Below are 17,146 nucleotides of genomic sequence, written 5' to 3'. Positions count from 1 at the left end.
AGACAAGTAGCTATTGTCCACGGTGGGACAAATGTGGGTTTGTGATTCCCCAGGGCTGTGGGCATCAATAGTCCTGGGGGTAGGGGGCAGGCTTCCAGGGAGAAAGAGAGCTCGACAGTCTTGTAGGAGCCAAGGGCAGGGGGTAGTGTGGAGGCAAGGGGACAAAGTAGACAGAGAAGAGGCTGGGAGACAAGGGAAGGACCACACAGCCAGGCATCCACTTTTCCACACTTACTTCTTCCCACAAGTGTTCACCAGGGTCCACCCTGGTGACCACTAAGGACTCAGCTGGGGACACAGCCCCTGTCACGGGGGTGCTTGCATGTTAATGAGTTGGGTGCTAGAGTTGAAAAGCAACTAGTGAGCAAATCAACTCACTTTTAAAATTCAACATGTGATTAAGGGTTGGAAGAAACTAGACACGGAGCAGCAGAGTTGGGTTCAGACACTGAGGTCAGTCAGAACTGGTAGGCCACTCCAAGGACTTCGGATTTTTTTCCCACAAAGGGAAATCACAAGTAGATTGAACACAGGACAGTGCGTCCCAGTTGTTGTTTTCAAAGACTGAAGAGTGGGGAGTATGGGTGGGGAGCGGCCCGGTGGCTAGGCAGGAGGCCATTGTAAATGTCCATGACAACATGGTGGTGCTTGGACTAAGGAAAGAAGGGGACAGAGACCCAATCTCTTCTGGAGGTTGATTGGGCTAGAGTGGTGGATGAAATCACATGGGCAGAAGAGGAGGCAAATGGGGCAGGGTTCTTTTTAGGACCTGGATGGACAGGGTTGAGGGTGAGGAACAGGTAAGGGGCCAGGTGATTCTTTGGAACCTGCTAAGTGTGAGATGTCTGCGGTAATCAAAAGGAGATGGCTAGTGGGTGACTGAGAGGGGGGGGGAGGGGGGTGAATCTGGAAGTCCTGCTTACAGATGTAATTGCTGTTAGCTGTGTTGAGTCTGCTCGGATGCAGAGCAACTCTCTGCACCATGGAGCAAGCAGCTAGTCCTGAGCCATTCCCATGATTAGCCATGGACCAGTCCATTGGGACCCATAGGTTCTTCACTGGTGAGTTTTCAGAAGTGGATCACCAAGCTCTTCTTCCTAGTCCATCCTAGTCTGAAAACAGTGCTGAAACCTGCTCAGCATCATGTAAGCCTCTGCTGACAGACAGGTGGTGGCTGGGTAAGAGGTGCCCTGGCTTAGAACTGAACCTGGGTTTCCCACATGGGAGGTAAGAATTCTACCATGGAACCGACAGCAAACAGCTCACTCCGGCTTCCATCTGGGGAAGGGGAGTGGAGAGGGCCAGCACCCTGAGAAGGCATATGGGGGTGGGAGGCACTGGAAGGAAGAAGGCTGAGTCAGGTGGGCTGCTCAGAAACCTCAGCCAGGCCCTCAAGTTGAGTGCCAAGAAGGAAAACCTAGAGCCCTCCTCACAGCTCCCACTTGCTCCCCTCTCCCTCCAGGGCTGGGAAGCAGGTGAGGGGATGTTTGTCTAGCTGGGGAAAAGGAAAGAGGCCTGCCCCTGATCCCAGGTCCAGGAGAGGACTGTGCCACATTCCCTTCCACTGAATGACCCTCATGTTCCCCCGGGCTGTCACTTAGACAGCCATTTTTTTTTTTTCAAAGTCCTGCTGCAGATGGGATTTGGCTGCCCTCATTCCTTCTGCAAGGATGCCACCATGTGGCCGTTGATGGTGGTGGTTGGTGGTGTGCCGTGGAGTCGGTTCCAACTCATTTGTTGTTGCTAGGTGTCACTGAGTCATTACTGACTTATAGTGACCTTATACACAGCAGAACAAAACACTGTCCTATCCTGGGCCAACCTCACTATTGTTGCCATGCTTGAGCCCATTGACGCTGCCACTTTGCAAATCCATCTCGTTGGGGGTCTTACTCTTTTTTTCTGACCCTCCACCTTACCAAACATGATCTCCTCTAACAACTGGTCCCTCCTGACAATATGCCCAAAGTATGAGAGACAAAGTTTGGCCATCTTGGCCTCCAAGGAGCACTCTGGCTGCACTTTTTCTAACACAGATCTGTTGGTTCTTTTGGCAGTCCATGGCACTTTCAATATTCTCCTCCAACACCGTAACTCAAAAGCATCAATTCTTCTATTGTCTTCCTTATACACTGTCCAGCTTTTGCATGCATATGAGGTTATTGAAAATACCATGGCTTAGGTCAGGCATACCTTAGTCCTCAAGCTGACATCTTTGCTCTTCAACACTTTAAGAAGGTCTTGTGCAGCAGGTTTGCCTAATGGGTTTCCAAGGCTGTAAATGTTTACGGGAGCAGAAACCTCATCTTTCTCCCACGGAGTGGTTGGCAGATTCAAACTGTTGACCTTGCAGTTAGCAGTCCAACGAGTGACCCCATATGTTACCAGGACCCCTCATGTGTCCATTAGGGGAATAATAACAGAGGGGACCACCGTCTCCTTATGGGATTTCTTTCCCACATGTTAATCCGTTTGAGAAGCCTTCATCATGTCACCACTCACTATGTCTATGGCACGGGACTAGTTCTGAAAGTGTGACAGAGGAGTCTAGGGCGCAGCAGTGAGGTGGGACGAGAAAGGACTTGGAATGAGCAAATGAGTTTCAGCCCTGACCCTGGGTCCCCTCATCATCCCTGACTGCACAGTGAGGACAGCAGTCACACCCTCCCCAGGCAGGGTCTCCAGCATGATGACCACTGAGTCACTTCAGATACAATGGTTTAAAACTATTGCTGTGAAGACAATTTCAATTTTCAGGGTCCCATTCACATCAAAATAGAAGGTTCCCAATGACTGATTTTTCTGGAAGCTGATTTCCAGACCTTTATTCTTTGGAGCCTCTGGGTGAACTTGAACTTCCAGCTTTTCTGTTCTCAGCCAACTGTGTTAACTGCGTATACACCTGGGAACTCCAAGTAAGAAGATGGGATAACAGCAGCAGGGGGAGGGGGTGGGCCAGAGGGAGATGTCAGGTCCTCAGAGGGTACGAAGAAGCCCCCGTGGGAGCACGAGTGGGCTTGCGAGGCAGGGTCCCAGAAGTGCTGCTTCCTGTGGCACATATTCCCTCTGCTCTCATGGTCCTTGGGGTCTGAATGTATCGTCTTCTGCCTGTCTCTCTGCTATCCCTGTCTTCTGTCTCCCTCTATCCTCATTGTTCTTGGCTATGTCTGTCTCTCCCCACTCCATCTCTCTCTCCACATCTCTGCTCTCTCTTTCTTCCTCCCCCTCTCTCCATTCATTTCTGTTGTCACCTGCCTTGTGGCTTTTTCTGTCTCCCTCCCCTCCCTGTTGGACTTTGTCTTGTCTCTGTCTCTCCCATCTCTGCCCCATTCTGCCTGTCCCTCTTTATGCCATCTTTCTCTCTCTCTTGCTGTCTCTCTCTCTTCACCAGCCTGTCCAAAGCTGCAGACCTGGACCATCACTGGGTGGCCAAGGCATGGCTGAATGACATTGGCCTGTCCCAGTACTCCCAGGCCTTCCAGAACCACCTAGTGGATGGGCGGATGCTGAACTCCTTGATGAAGCGAGACCTGGAGAAGCACCTCAATGTGTCAAAAAAGTTTCACCAGGTCAGCATCCTGCTGGGGATCGAACTGCTGTACCAAGTGAACTTCAGCAGAGAGGTAAGGACTGAGCATGGCAGGGAGGTGTGTATGGTCCCCTCCACAGCTCCCCTTCCACCTCTGACACCCACTGTCTACAAGTTCATCCATCTGTCCATTCATCCTCCACTCATCCACCCACCCACCTGTCTGTCCATTCATCTGTCTCTTCCCCTCTTCTTTAAAAAATTGCTTATTGAGTACCTGCCACAAGCCAAGGAGTCCTGGTGTGGTGCTGTGAGTTAATGCGCCAGACTGCAAAGCCGTTTGAACTACAAGCTCGGTGGTTCAAGCTCACCAGTCGCTCCTTGGAAACCTTATGCAGGGTCGCTATGGGTCAGAACCGACTCAACTCAACAACAACAACCACGGGCCAAGGCTTGTGCTCAATCAGGGGAGATGGGGAGGAAGATGTGTACAATCGTCTTCCTCTAAAACTCACTGATTATCAGGGAGAAGCACAAGAACTCTGTTGGTGAGAAGATGGTGAGAGATGTCCTCTAGGAGAGAAGGCCAGGGTTGCAGGAAAATCTAGACAAAGGCTCTGAGTCAGTCCAGGGGACAGGGACAGCTCCCCAGCCATAGTGACGGCTAGACTGGCACCTGAAGGAGGATGCCAGAGATCAATTCTCAGAAGACAGGAGGGTAAAAGCAACCCAGCTGAGGACAGTCATGGCCGAGACCCAGGGGAGAGGTCTGTGGCCACAGAGGAATTGAATTCTGTGTGGCTGGGTGCCAGGTTCAAGGCCACAGGTAATGAAAGGGGAGGTTGGGGAGGAACCAGGGCTGTGGGTCATGTTGCAGAGTTTGGACTCTGAGTGCCCCATTGATTCTGAGACCCTGCTTTAACCCATCAGCAATCTCATCAATTTCCCCTGAGGGCGGGGCCAGGGGCCTGGGCCCTATGAGTCTAGTCCAGGTGGTGTATTTTTTAAGAGTAAGAAGGGTCCTGATGTGGCACTGTAGGATAATCACTGAAGTGCTAATCATAAAGTTCAAACCTCACATTCTATGCTGGGTTGCTATGAATCTGAACCGACTCAACGGTACTTAACAATAACAAGAAACAGCACCCAAGATCTCCAGGATCAGGAAGAGAAGAGCAGGAGAGAGGGTATCTAGCCCTCCAATCCCTTCCCAAACATTTTTGAGCCCCTGCTGGGTCCATCCATTGCAGGGCCCTGGATACAAGGAGGTGACAAGGAGATAGGTCCTAGTCTCTGGGAGCCCAGCCGGTTGAAGGAGACAGACATGAAAGGCAATCATTTCAGAGAAGGATGGGGAGGGGTAAGGTGTTAGGGAGCTGTTGGGGGCATACTGGTGAGGGGTGGAGGTCAGGAGCTAGTACCCATGAAGATTTGCATAAGGTTTGGTAAGGTGCCGAGGGAGGTGTTTTATACTAGGGGACACTTTCTGCCCCAGAGGGCAGGCAGACCCCAGGATCCCTGTTTCTCATGTCTTCCCATCAAAGACTCTTCAAGCCCCTGCCTGGGCCAGCTGAGTGGCAGCAGACATGGGGAAACAGAACAGGGGACTGCGCCCCAGCCCCTCAGTCCTACACTCCTAGGCACAAGTGACTTTGCTCCAACCTCCCTCGACCCAGAAAGCGAGGGAGGTGACCCTTCAGTCAAATGAAAGGCTGAACCAGGAGTGATGTGGCCATAGCAAATATAGATCCCTCACTCTGGACCCCCAAGGTGCCATGTGTGACCTGTGTGTTCTCCTTTGCCACCCTCCTACCCCCCGCTGACCTAGTTGTCTCCCCACAAGGCTCTCCAGGAGCGTCGGGCCCGCTGCGAGACACAGAACATTGACCCTGTGGTCTGGACCAACCAGCGGGTGCTCAAGTGGGTGCGAGACATTGACCTGAAGGTGAGCAGGGATGGTAGGTGGAAGGGAACACCCAGACACATGCAAATCTGCATGTAAATCAGCTTCCTTATTCCTGAACTAGGCCCAGTAGCCCAGGCTGGCAGGAATACTCTGGCTCCAATTACTCACGAGAGGGTACCATCACCCCCTAGCCATGGGACCCCACCTAATGGTGCTCTTCCTGAAGTGGAGGTGGGGAGTGCTCAGGTCTATCTTTTCATTCGACCTGTATTTATGGACTGCCTTCTAGGGTCTGGCATATGTCAGTGACTAATAGCCTTGGTCCTACCTACATAGCTCTAAAAGTGTGTGGGGCATTTCCCCTGTAGCATTAAATTAACTGACCTCCAAGAGAGTCATGCCCTGGCCTTTGGAGGCATATGAGCTAACAGGAAGACCCTCTCAGGAAACAGAGTGCCCTCTCAGGAGATAAGAGGGTCCTCTCAGGCTAACAGGGCGCCCTCTCAGGTGAACAGGAGATCCTTTTCAGACTAACTGACCTCATGCCTTTGCCTCAGGAGTATGCAGACAACTTGACAAACAGCGGCGTACATGGGGCTGTGCTCATGTTGGAGCCCACATTCAATGCAGAAGCCATGGCCACCGCCCTGGGGATCCCCAGTGGGAAGCACATCCTCCGGAGACACCTGGCAGAAGAGATGAGCGCCGTCTTCCACCAGGCCAAGTGAGTGGGTGTAAATAGATGAAGAGGACCCCGGAAACAGACTGCCCTTGGCTTCCTATCCCGGCTCCATCACTTGCCATATTGCACTTGTCACTTGCACCACAATGGTCCCCTTTTACAGGCCAGGAAACTGAGGCTCAGAGAAGCATAGTGCATAAGCCTGAAGGTCAAAAGACTAGAACGAGGTAGAGGAGCAATGAGGTCCCAGTTGTTGTTGTTGTTATGTGCCGTGGAGTCGGTTCTGACTCATAGCGACCCTGTACAGGGTTTCCGAGGCTATAAATCTTTACGGGAGCAGAAAGCCTCATCTTTCTCCAGCAGAACAGCTGGTAGTTTCGAACTGCTGACCCTGAGGTTCACAGCCCAACTCGTAACCACTACACTACCAGACCTTCTTGAGGTCGCTGTGAGTCGGAACCGACTCCACGGCACATTACAACAACGAGTTCCCAGATAGTGTGTGGTTAAATGTGAACACACCTGGAGGTTTCTACCCCGGGGGATGAACAGTGCACATAACAGGCAAGGCCACGGAAGCAGGGGAGATTTGCTGTGATGGTCAGTTCAGACAGATGAAAGGGGAACAAGGGTTTGGAGTCAGAAATGAGCAGACTGACGGTTCTTATATCCAGGTGAGCAGACTGTGTCAGCCCACCTGCCCCAGACTCCTCGGAAAAGTGATCAGAAGACGAGCACACGGGAGGATGAATGAACAAGACCCTCCTCAGTGGATTCACTCCTTAAAATGATGGCATTTGGGGTTGTGGTTGTTGGTTGTGGTCATGTCAATTCTGACTCATGATGACCTCCCATGTAGACTAGAGCTGTCCTATGTCTCCAAAGCTGTAACCTTTCTGAATGAAGCCTGTCTCTAGGCATATCGCTGGATAAGTTCAAATCACCACCAACCTTTTGGCTAGTTGTTGTTAAATTCCATAGAGTTGGTTCCGACTCATAACGACCCTGTATAGGGTTTCTGAGGAGTGGCTGGCGAGCTTGAACCACCAACCTTGTGGTTCCAACTGACTTTGAAGTCCAGTGCATTAACCCACAGCACTATACTAGGACTCCAGTCAAAGGGCTTAATCATTTTTACCACCCAAAGACTACCACTCTGGTATTAAGAAATTAGATCATTCACACAGTGAATTATCAATAAAGGATTAGCAGTTTAGGGTTGTTGTTGTTATGTGCCATCGAGTCTATTCTGATTCATAGTGACCTGGTATAGGGTTTCCAAGGAGCAGCTGGAGAGTTTGAGCCACTGACTTTGTGGTTCAAACTGACCTTGCAGTCCAGTGCTTTATTCTACAGCACCAACCCAGTACTTTAGGGTTAGATGATCATTTCTAGATCACTTACGGCATGATCACTATCTAATTCCACTCTTGTGATCATCCTGGAGGTAGATTTCACTATCCCTCCTTTATAGATGGAGAAACTTGTTTAAAGGGGCCAAGGAACTTGCCCAAGGCACACAGTTAGTAAATGTTGTTTGTTGTTGTTGTTAAGTGCTATAGAGTCGAATCTGACTCAGTGACCCTGTATAGGGTTTCTTGCAGTTCAAATTAACCTTGTGGTCCAGTGCATTACCCCGCAGCGCCACACCAGGAGCCCTAGTAAATATTAGAGCCCAGACTTGAATCTTATTCTACTAAGGAGCGCTGGTAACATACTGAATTATGAGTTGGGCTGCTAACCCCAAGGTCAGCAGTTCGAGTCTACCAACCTCTCCATGGGAGAAAGATAAAACTTTCTACTCTTATGTAGATTTACAGCCTCAGAAACCCTATACAGAGTTGCTATGAGTCAGAACCAACACCATTGCACAACCATCAATAACTACTAATAGTTCATCTTCCAGTGATTGGTTTGGATATGTTGAGCCAATCTTGCATTCCTGGGAGAAACGCCCTTTGGCCATAGAGTGTTATTGTTTTGCTGAATTGGTTTCTGTTGAGGATTTTTGCGTTGACATGGATAAGGAATATTGGTCTGTAGTTGTGTGATGGTCTTTGTTTCAAGGTAATACTTGCCTGATGGAATGAGTTGGAAAGTATTCCCTCCTTTATTTTTGGAAGTTTGGGAAGGACTGGTATTCATTCTTCTTTAAATATTTCTCCAGTGAAGCCATCTGGTCCTGAAATTTTCACAGTGGGAAGTTTTTTGGTTACAAATTCAATATCTCTGCTTATTATAGGTCTATTCATTCACTCTTCTGTCTCTACATGGGTCCGTTTGGTTGTCTGTATTTTCTAGGAATTTGCCCATTGTATCTAGGTTAGCTAATTTGTTGGCATCCCTGAGAGGCATAAACAGCTAATCGCTCAACTACTAGCCAAAGGTTGGCTGTTTGAAGCCTGCTTTCAGAGGACCTCAGAATTCATGCCTGGAGGTCTGCTTCTGATAGATCACAGCCATTGACAGCCTTATACAGCAGCTGTGCTCTGTACACACTGCGTCACCAAGAATCAGAATTCACGTGCAACAACAACAGCTAATTTGCTGACATACAGTTATTTACAATAGTCCCTTAAAATCTTTTTTTCCCCCAGTAAGGTGGATGGTAAGGAGCTCTGGTAGCGTAGTGGTTATGAATTGGGCTGCAAATCTCATGGTCAGCAGTTCGAAACTACCAGCTTTCTTCGGGAGAAAGATGAGGCTTTCTGCTCCCGTAAAGACTTATAGCCTTGGAAATCCTGTACAGGGTCGGTATGAGTCGGTTCCGACTCCAAGGCACATAACAACAACAAGGTGGATGAGATCCCTCTTTTACTTCTGATTGTAGTAATTTGAGTCTTAGCTCTTTTTCTCTTGGTTACTCTTACTAAAGATTTGTCAGTTTTGTTGAGAGCACCCAGATTTGAATGTAGGCTCTGTGACTCAAGCCTGAGTATTGAACCATCAAACTGCATGGGGGTCTTAGGGAGCAGGTGGACCACACTCTGCGCCATGCAGAAGGAGAAACTGCAGCTTGGGAGAAAACTGTGTGCTGGGTCCATGTGTTCAGAACTCTCTTCCCCTTCCACCGCTCCCCAACACCTACAGGCTTTCTGGGGTCCTTGGTACATGTTGTTGTTAAGTGCCGCCAAGTCGGTTCTGATTCATAGCAACCTTGTGCAGAGTTTCTGAAGAGAGGCTGATGGGTTTGAACTGCCGACCTTGTGGTTAGCAGTCCAGTGCACCATCCCAGGGCTCTGTCAAACACAGGCTTCCTGACATACCCTCAGATCTGTATCTTCTGGCTGAGTCCAGGAGTCCTCATGTGTAGCATTTATAGATGATCCTTATGGAAACAGAGTTTAACAAGAGCCCTGTGAGCCACAAATCAATCAGTTCAGGGATAAGGCGTTTCTCAGCATTGTCCACCTCTCCTGACCTCCCATCTGGAGCCACATGATTTGTAACCGGCTTAAAAATATTCTGAGCCCCAGGGGAGTGGCACTAGGTAAACATTAGCAGGCATGGGTGTATCTGATTCAACCCTTGACCTCCCATGAAGTCCTAGGCCTGTTAACAACTGCATTCACCCATGCAGAATGTAGAAGGACAGATAGGGATGGTAGGACCTTGAGTTTTATGGGTGAAGCCAAGTGGTCAACCAAAGATCACTGATAACAGGGAAATGGACCCCGTCATTTGAGGAAACTGAGGCTGGTCAGCCAAAGAGTTGGAGGCAGTGTCAGTCCCTCCCTGCTCTCTCCTTTTCCAATAATACTGGGAGTGTCCTTTCACGATCAAGGTCCTTACATGGGATTCCAGAACTTTGCAGGTCTTTGGCTGAGAGCAGACTTTGGTCACTTGGAGAGAGACAGACCTCCATGAGCTACTAAGGATTTTTGTTCAAAAGTCCCCCTAGTTAAGCTAAACACCAGGGGAGGCTTTGATCCCTGGCATGTGGTGAGATGCTTGGTCTGAGCAGTTTGTATTAACCAGGATCTTTGGACGTTGGCCCAGGACATCTCTGTGGTGATGCAAGCAGCGAGCCTTCCCAATCTGCTGCTCTAATGCTGCCCTCTCCTTGGCTGCTGCCTTCAGCTTTCTAGAAAAAGGAGGAAATAAGGAATGGGGGTAGAGAGTGTGGTACTAGTCCTTTGGGGGTGAATCCTTCTGTTGGGTGGAAACATTCTGGTTTAGGCATCAACCTTAGCCATTGAGATCGATGTTGTTGTTGTTGTTGTTGTTAGCTGCTGTCGAGTTGACTCTTGACTCATGACGAGTCCATGTTTAAAGTGAACGAAGTGCTGCCCAGTCCTAAACCATCCCCACAGTCATTATAGATCAGACATTGTGATGCGTAGGGTTGTCAATGGCTGATTTTTGGAAGTAGATTACCAGGCCTTTTTTCCTAGTTCATTTTAGTCTGGAAGCTTTTCTGAAACCTATTCAGCTTCATAGCAACTTGCAAGCATCCACTGACAGACCAGTGGTGGTACACAAGAAGTGCCGAGACCCTGAATGGAACCTGGGTGTCCCACACGAAAGAAAGCATTCTTCCACTGTACCACATAGGAGGCGTTAACCCAAGACCTAATCCCAGACTGAATCCTGGACTGAGTGGATCATCGTTATATAGAATAAATATAATTTATCATCAACACAATGCCAGCATCCCTTGTTTTATTTGATCTCCAAGCCCTTGTAAGGGAAACTGAGTGAATAGGATTTTGGGCCCCATATCAAGGAGAAAAAGACAGGGCCTTGGAGAAGTTCTGTGGCTACCTAAGACAAAAGAGGAGTTGGTGGCAGCCCTGGCATTGGCCAGCAAGGACTCCTGTCCAATAACTTTCCACCCCACTATAAGTCTTGGTGTGGCACTGTAGGATAAGCACTGGACTTATAACCAAAAAAACAGCAGTTCAAATCCACCAGCCACTCCTTAGAAACCCTTTACAGGTGTGCTATGAGTTGGAACTGATTCAACGGCACTTAACAACAAACAACTAGGTGGTCTTAGTAGATAGGACGCCTGAAGTACTGTGACCACTTAAAGAGGAAGAAGGGGAAGCAGCCCAGAGCATCTTGGGAAACGATCTTGTCCTTGTTCATTTCTATCTAGCTGGCTCCACTTCATGGCAAGCCCACATATAACAAATGAACCACTGCCCAGTCCTATAGGAGTCCTGGTGTGGTGCTGCGGGTTAATGCACTGGACTGCAAAGTTGGTTTGAATCACAAGGTTGGTGATTCAAGCTCACCAGCCACTCCTTGAAAACCATATATAGGTTCACTATGGGTTGCTATGGGTTGGAACCAACTGGACCTCAATGGCGCTTAGCAACAACAACACCAATAATATACCTGTATTGGGTTTCCAAGGAACAGATGAAATCCTGGTGTGGCTCTGTGGGTTAATGCCCTGGACTGCAAGGTCAGTGTGAACTGCAGAGTTGGCAGTTCACTCACCAGCTGCTCCTCAGAAACCCTATACAGGGTCACTATGGGTTGGAACTGACTCAACAGCACTTAACAACAACAAACCTTCTTCGTGATCACTGGTACATTTAAGTCAATTCTTACAACTACAGTGTCAATTCATCGCATTGAGGTTTCCCTCATTTCATCAGCTGTCTACCAAACATGCTCTTCTTTAGACTGGTGTTGTTGTTAAGTGCTGTATAGTAGGTTCTGACTCATAGCGACTCTTTATAAGGTTTCCAGGGAGCAGTTGGTGGGCTTGAACTGCCAACTTCATGGTTCGCAGTCCATTGCTTATCCTATAGAGCCACACTATACACAAAATACACTCCATGTATTGTGCCCCATGACCAGGGAGTTGAGACATTTAGGAGAAGCATATTCACCAAGATTTTATTGGTCCCAATATGATGTCATCTTCTCCAACCTCCTTCTGTCACCATGACAACACATCTGACCCAGGGTCTAAGAGACGGTTTCTGACAGTGTCTCAATATACCTGCTTTAATATGTATTGACTTCCTGCACCTTCCAGTAAATCTTGAACCAATGCCAACTCTGTCATTCCAGAACTGTACATAGAAGATCCCAAGGGAAATAAAACCCAATGGGCAAAAAGGATGCAAGGGGGTCCTGAAGGGTTTTTAGAAGATCCCAGGGAAATAAAACCCAATGGACAGGAAGGATGCAAGGGGGTCCTGAAGGGTTTTTTTCTAGGCCGTCAGAGGAGCCAGAAGAAAAGTCTTTATAAAAATACACAACTATTTCCATCTCTTCATGCCTTTAGGACAATAGGTCTTGTTTTCCTAAGAGAGAGCTGGGAGAGGAGAGATCCCACCCTGAGTAAATTTTATTCTGCTTGAATTTTCAGCAGAATACCCAAGGGTCCCCTTTAGATTCTAAAGCATCAAAGACACTTTGCAACTTTACCTTACCTGTTGATATTCCTCCACTTCCCCAGCCCTCAGGACCCATAGCCCCAAAATGTTTAAACAATAGAGAAGTCTGCCTGGGGCCCACCACTTTCCCTCCTTTTCCTCTCTCCAGAGGTGGCTCTAAGTGGAGAAGGAGTCATCAATTGAGCTGTAAGATTTGTTGAGCTGGCTGTGGGCCAGACCCATAATTTATCACTTCACAGTCACTTGGGGAGGCAAGGGCTGGGACCCCTTTTTATAGAGGAAACTGAAATTCAGCTGGATTGCATATCTAACCTGGGGCCATAAACTGATACTTCACAGAGCTGAGACTCAAACCAACACACCTTGCTGCTTCCTTGAAAGACAGGGTGAGTTGCCACAAGCATGGGGAAACTGGTGTCAAGCAATGGCATGTCTTGCTGGCTGGTCCCAGGGAACCTATAAGCCTCCATGCCCAGGCTCAATTGCAATAACTGGGAGTCAGCCACCTCATCTCTCTCTCCTTCCTCCTTTTCCTCTCCTCCCCTCCCCTCTCCTTGCCTCTATCTTTCTTCCTCCTTCTGTCCCTCCCTTCCTCCCTCATATTTCTCTGAAATGGTCCCAGTACTGGTGTGAATAGTCCTTTGACCCTGAGGCCCCAGGACACCCAGGGATACTGGTCATCTTCCTGATGTTTTCGTCCCCTTTGCTGGAGACGTCTGACGGCAGAGCTGTGAGCAAAGCGAGTGTAATGTGGGGCGGACTGGCCTCCCCATGATCAGAACCATGCCTGGCCTTGGAGGAACCAACCTTGCCCTTGAACCATCAGGGTCTGGGTGTCAGGGCCCACCGCTGAGTTCAATTTCCTTAGCATTTTATCAGGACTGTCAACTTACAGAACTTTCTCAGGCCTACTCCCTGACCATGTGCTCTGCACTCAGCAAAGCCTCATTCAACTTTTGCTTTGCTCCTGTGTCCACAACCCCACCACAAACACCAGTATCCCTCCCCTCCCCAACTTCAAGATGCACAGACCCTGATAGCAGCTCCAACATCAGCAGAAACACCTTCCCCTCTTGTTTGTGCTTCTCGAAGTCACCTTTCATGTTTGTGGCTCCTTCACAATGTCATCCCGGGCCTGTTCTGGCTCCCCCTTGGACTTGTAGGTGCCCCCCACACACACACACACTAGCCTCTGTCATACCACTCAGACACCCAAACAGCGTTTTCTGAGCAAGCAGGTCCTGTGTACCCAACAGAGCCCTCGCTGTCCTGATATAAGTTCGTCCCCTCAGACTTCATAGACTGCAGAGCTGGAGAGGAACTTAAGAGATTTCCTAACCAGCCCCAACCTTCCTTGTATATACAAGAATCAGAAGCATGGAGAGTCAGTACACAGTTAACCTGGAAGCCAGGGGGCAGCAGGGAAACTGCTCGCCTAGTTGGAAGCTCCCTCAAGAACTGGCCTCTCCCTCTCCAAGGGTCAGGGCCAGCCCAGTGCTCTCCTTCTACCTTAAAAGCCACCCTCAGCATTTATTAAGCACCTACTGTTGTTGTTGTTATGTGCCATCGAGTCGGTTCCAACTTATAGCAACCCTTTATAGGGTTTCCAAGGAGCGACTGGTGGGTTTGAACTTTGGACCTTGTGGTTCTCAGTCTAGTGTTGATCCCACAGTCCCTCACCAGGACCCCATGTATTATGTCCCCAGAAAAGGCACCCTGGTGGCACTGTAAGATCAGCACTGGTCTGCTAACCACAAGGTCCAAAGTTCACACCCACCAGTGGGAGAAAGAGGAGAGTTTCTGCTCCTATAAAGATTTACAGCCTTGGAAACCCTATAAAGGGTTTGCTAGAAGTTACAATCAACTCGATGGCAGTAGGTTTTCAGATCCCTGGCAAAGGACTTCATGCTTGACAAAGTAAAGGGTCAGTAAAAAAGAGGAAGATCCCCAGTGAGATGAACTGACATGGAAGCTGCACCAATGAGCCCAAACCTAACAATTGTGAGGATGTTGTAGGACCTGGCAGTGCTTTGTTCTGTTGTGCAGAGGGTTGATGTGAGTCAGAACCTCCCAAGGAATCCTAATAACAACATGCATCAGGAAGAAGCCCTGGTGATGCTGTGGTTTAAGCACTAGACTGCCTACTGATATGTTGTCAGTTCGAAGCTATCAGCCAGTTCATTGGAGAAGGATGAGGCAGTTGGTGCCCATAAAGATCCTCAGCCTTGGAAACCTATGTTCTACTCTGGTTTGTAAGACCTCCATAAATCCAAATTGACTTGATGGCAGTGAGCTTGGTTTATGTATCAGGCACTCGAATGCTACATGGTCATCACCTCACAAGAAAGGGACAGCCCTCAAAGAGTGGTGGGTCTACAGGAGTCAGCTCAAGGTCTGCTTCTACTCTGGGTTGCCTCTGTTTCCCCTTAACGGACTCTGCGGGACTTTGCTTTTCCAAGGAAGATTTTTGATTCTCCAACTGGGCAAGCATTGGTTTAGTAGACTTCTAAGTAAACATGTATAAGGAGCTCTGGTAGTGCAGTGGTTATGAATTGGGCTGCTAATCTCAGGGTCAGCAGTTCAAAACTACCAGCTGTTATGAGGGAGAAAGAGGAGGCTTTCTGCTCCTGTAAAGATTTACAGCCTCAGAAACCCTATACAGGGTCACTATGAGTCGGAAGTGACTCCACGGCACATAACAACAACAACAACAACCCAGAACTCCTTGTGGCGCACTAGAACCAGACAACTTGAGTTCAAATCCCAGCAGCACCAATTCCTGGCTGTGTGGGCACAGACGAGTTACTTACCCTCTCTGAACCATACTTTCCTTATCTGCAAAACAGGAATAATAATCAGTAACTACAATAAAGGATTAATGGGAATATGAAATGAAATAATTCATAAAGCAATTGGCAAAGGAACCAGTACAATGTAAGCCACCTAATTAAATAAATATTAGTGATTACTACCCTAAACCCTCCACCATTCTTCCTCCACAGACATGGCTGGTTGTGGGTTCAAGCCATGGCTATGGTGCTTTCTAGCTGTGTTGAACATGAACAAGTGGTTTGCGTCTTTGAACCTCAGTTTTTTCATCTGCAATATGGGATTATTACATTCATACCTACTGGACTGCTAACCGAGTCTGCAAAAGTCTACAGAGTTGGTTGTTCAAACGCAGCCACTGCTCCTCAGAAACCTTGTACCGGGTTGTTATGAGTCGAAACCAACTCAGTAACACACAACAGCATTCATACCCACCTCACAATGTTGTTACAAAGATTCAGTGGGGGAAAACATATGCAGTGTGCCTGATACATAGACACCTTCTGCCCTCTGCCTCCTCGCAATAACTGAAGCAGCTCCATGAAGCAACTTCCTCTTGAATGTCTGGGCTACACACATAGGGTGTGTCCCTTTCCTGTTAATTTGCCAAGCTTTCTTATTAGCATTTCAGTGGGCAAAGCAGTTTCATTTATGAACTCAAATAGACTTGACCCTCACATACATAGTGTAAGAGGAATTTGTCACCTCTCCTACCTCCTGGGCTGACAGGTTTCACAAACCTGGATCCAGAGAACCAAGCAGTGGGCAGTGGGGAATATTCTCCTGTCATTCAGCACGTCTCCCCAGTGGGGGTGAAAGGACACGTGAATATTCCAGGCACCATTCAGCTAGAAGGAGCTGTTCTTATACTATTCCAGCCATCTACCTCTATCCCTCCAGCCTCCTGCCCCATCTCCCAAACAGTCACTGAACTGTGAGCCCCAGAGACCAAGCTCTGGGTCTTTGCAGTATTTGTTGCCTTGGGGGCTTGCATACTGGCTCTGCCACCATCATTTATGTGCTTTAGGAGAGACATTCTCCCTCTCTGAGACCCAGCTCCCTCCACCTTGACTGCGGGTGAATGTTCCTCCTGCCTAGGATTTAATGAGTTTACGTGGGTGAAGGGCCTGGCACCTGGTAAACAGCCAGGTCATACTCTTTCCCTCCCCACTGAGTCTGTGGTCACCAAAGCATCCAGCACACCACAGGCCTCTGGATTCTTGGTGGACACTGGATCCTAGTATGCATCTCAACCTTGGGCAAGCCCAACTAAGAAAGATTGACTCCTACGTCCGTCCTACGCTGCGGAGCCTCTTAATGTGCAGGATGCCCCTCGTCCATTCAGGAAATCCCACTGAGGTGATCCTGTTCTCCATCCCTACCTTCATCAACTCACATCCTTCCAATTATGCAGCCATAAAGAGGAACCAAGTCTTGACGCATGACTGCATGAATGAGCCTAGAAAATGCTGAGTGCAATAGATCAGATGTCAAAGGACAAATTCCCTGTGCTCTCACTTCTAGGAAATAAGTAAATGCATAGAAAACAAAGCTAATTACCTATGTGGGGGGGGGGGAGAAAAAAAGGGAATTTTTGCTTGGCAGGGGGATTGTGTTTATGTTGATGGTAGTGGAACACTTTAGAACAAGGAGAGTGAGAATGGTTGTACAACATGAAGAATGTAATTCACATCACTGAATTGTACATGTGCTGTTGTTGTTGTTGTTAGGTGCCATTCAGTCAGTACCGACTCATAGCGACCCTATGTACAGCAGAACAAAACACCGCCCTATTCTGGGCCAACCTCACTACTGTTGCCACGCTTGAGCCCATTGATGCT

The 17,146-nt window shown here is 48.5% G+C and overlaps 1 protein-coding gene across 1 annotated transcript in view; it reads left to right on the top strand.

Moving 5' to 3' along the window:
• Nucleotides 1–17,146, top strand: part of KAZN (kazrin, periplakin interacting protein) — a 656,366-nt gene that overhangs the window by 626,121 nt on the left and 13,099 nt on the right. The window contains exons 11-13 of the mRNA XM_006866367.1: nt 3,392–3,623; nt 5,373–5,474; nt 5,993–6,159. Of these exons, the coding sequence (XP_006866429.1) occupies nt 3,392–3,623; nt 5,373–5,474; nt 5,993–6,159 (501 nt within the window). The remainder of the gene's footprint in view (nt 1–3,391; nt 3,624–5,372; nt 5,475–5,992; nt 6,160–17,146) is intronic.

The sequence above is a fragment of the Chrysochloris asiatica genome, unplaced genomic scaffold, assembly GCF_000296735.1.
Source record: "Chrysochloris asiatica unplaced genomic scaffold, ChrAsi1.0 scaffold00090, whole genome shotgun sequence".
In the NCBI taxonomy this organism is placed as follows: domain Eukaryota; kingdom Metazoa; phylum Chordata; class Mammalia; order Afrosoricida; family Chrysochloridae; genus Chrysochloris; species Chrysochloris asiatica.
The sequence above is the reverse complement of the archived record's forward strand: the minus strand, read 5'-3'. Positions and strand labels throughout refer to the sequence as shown.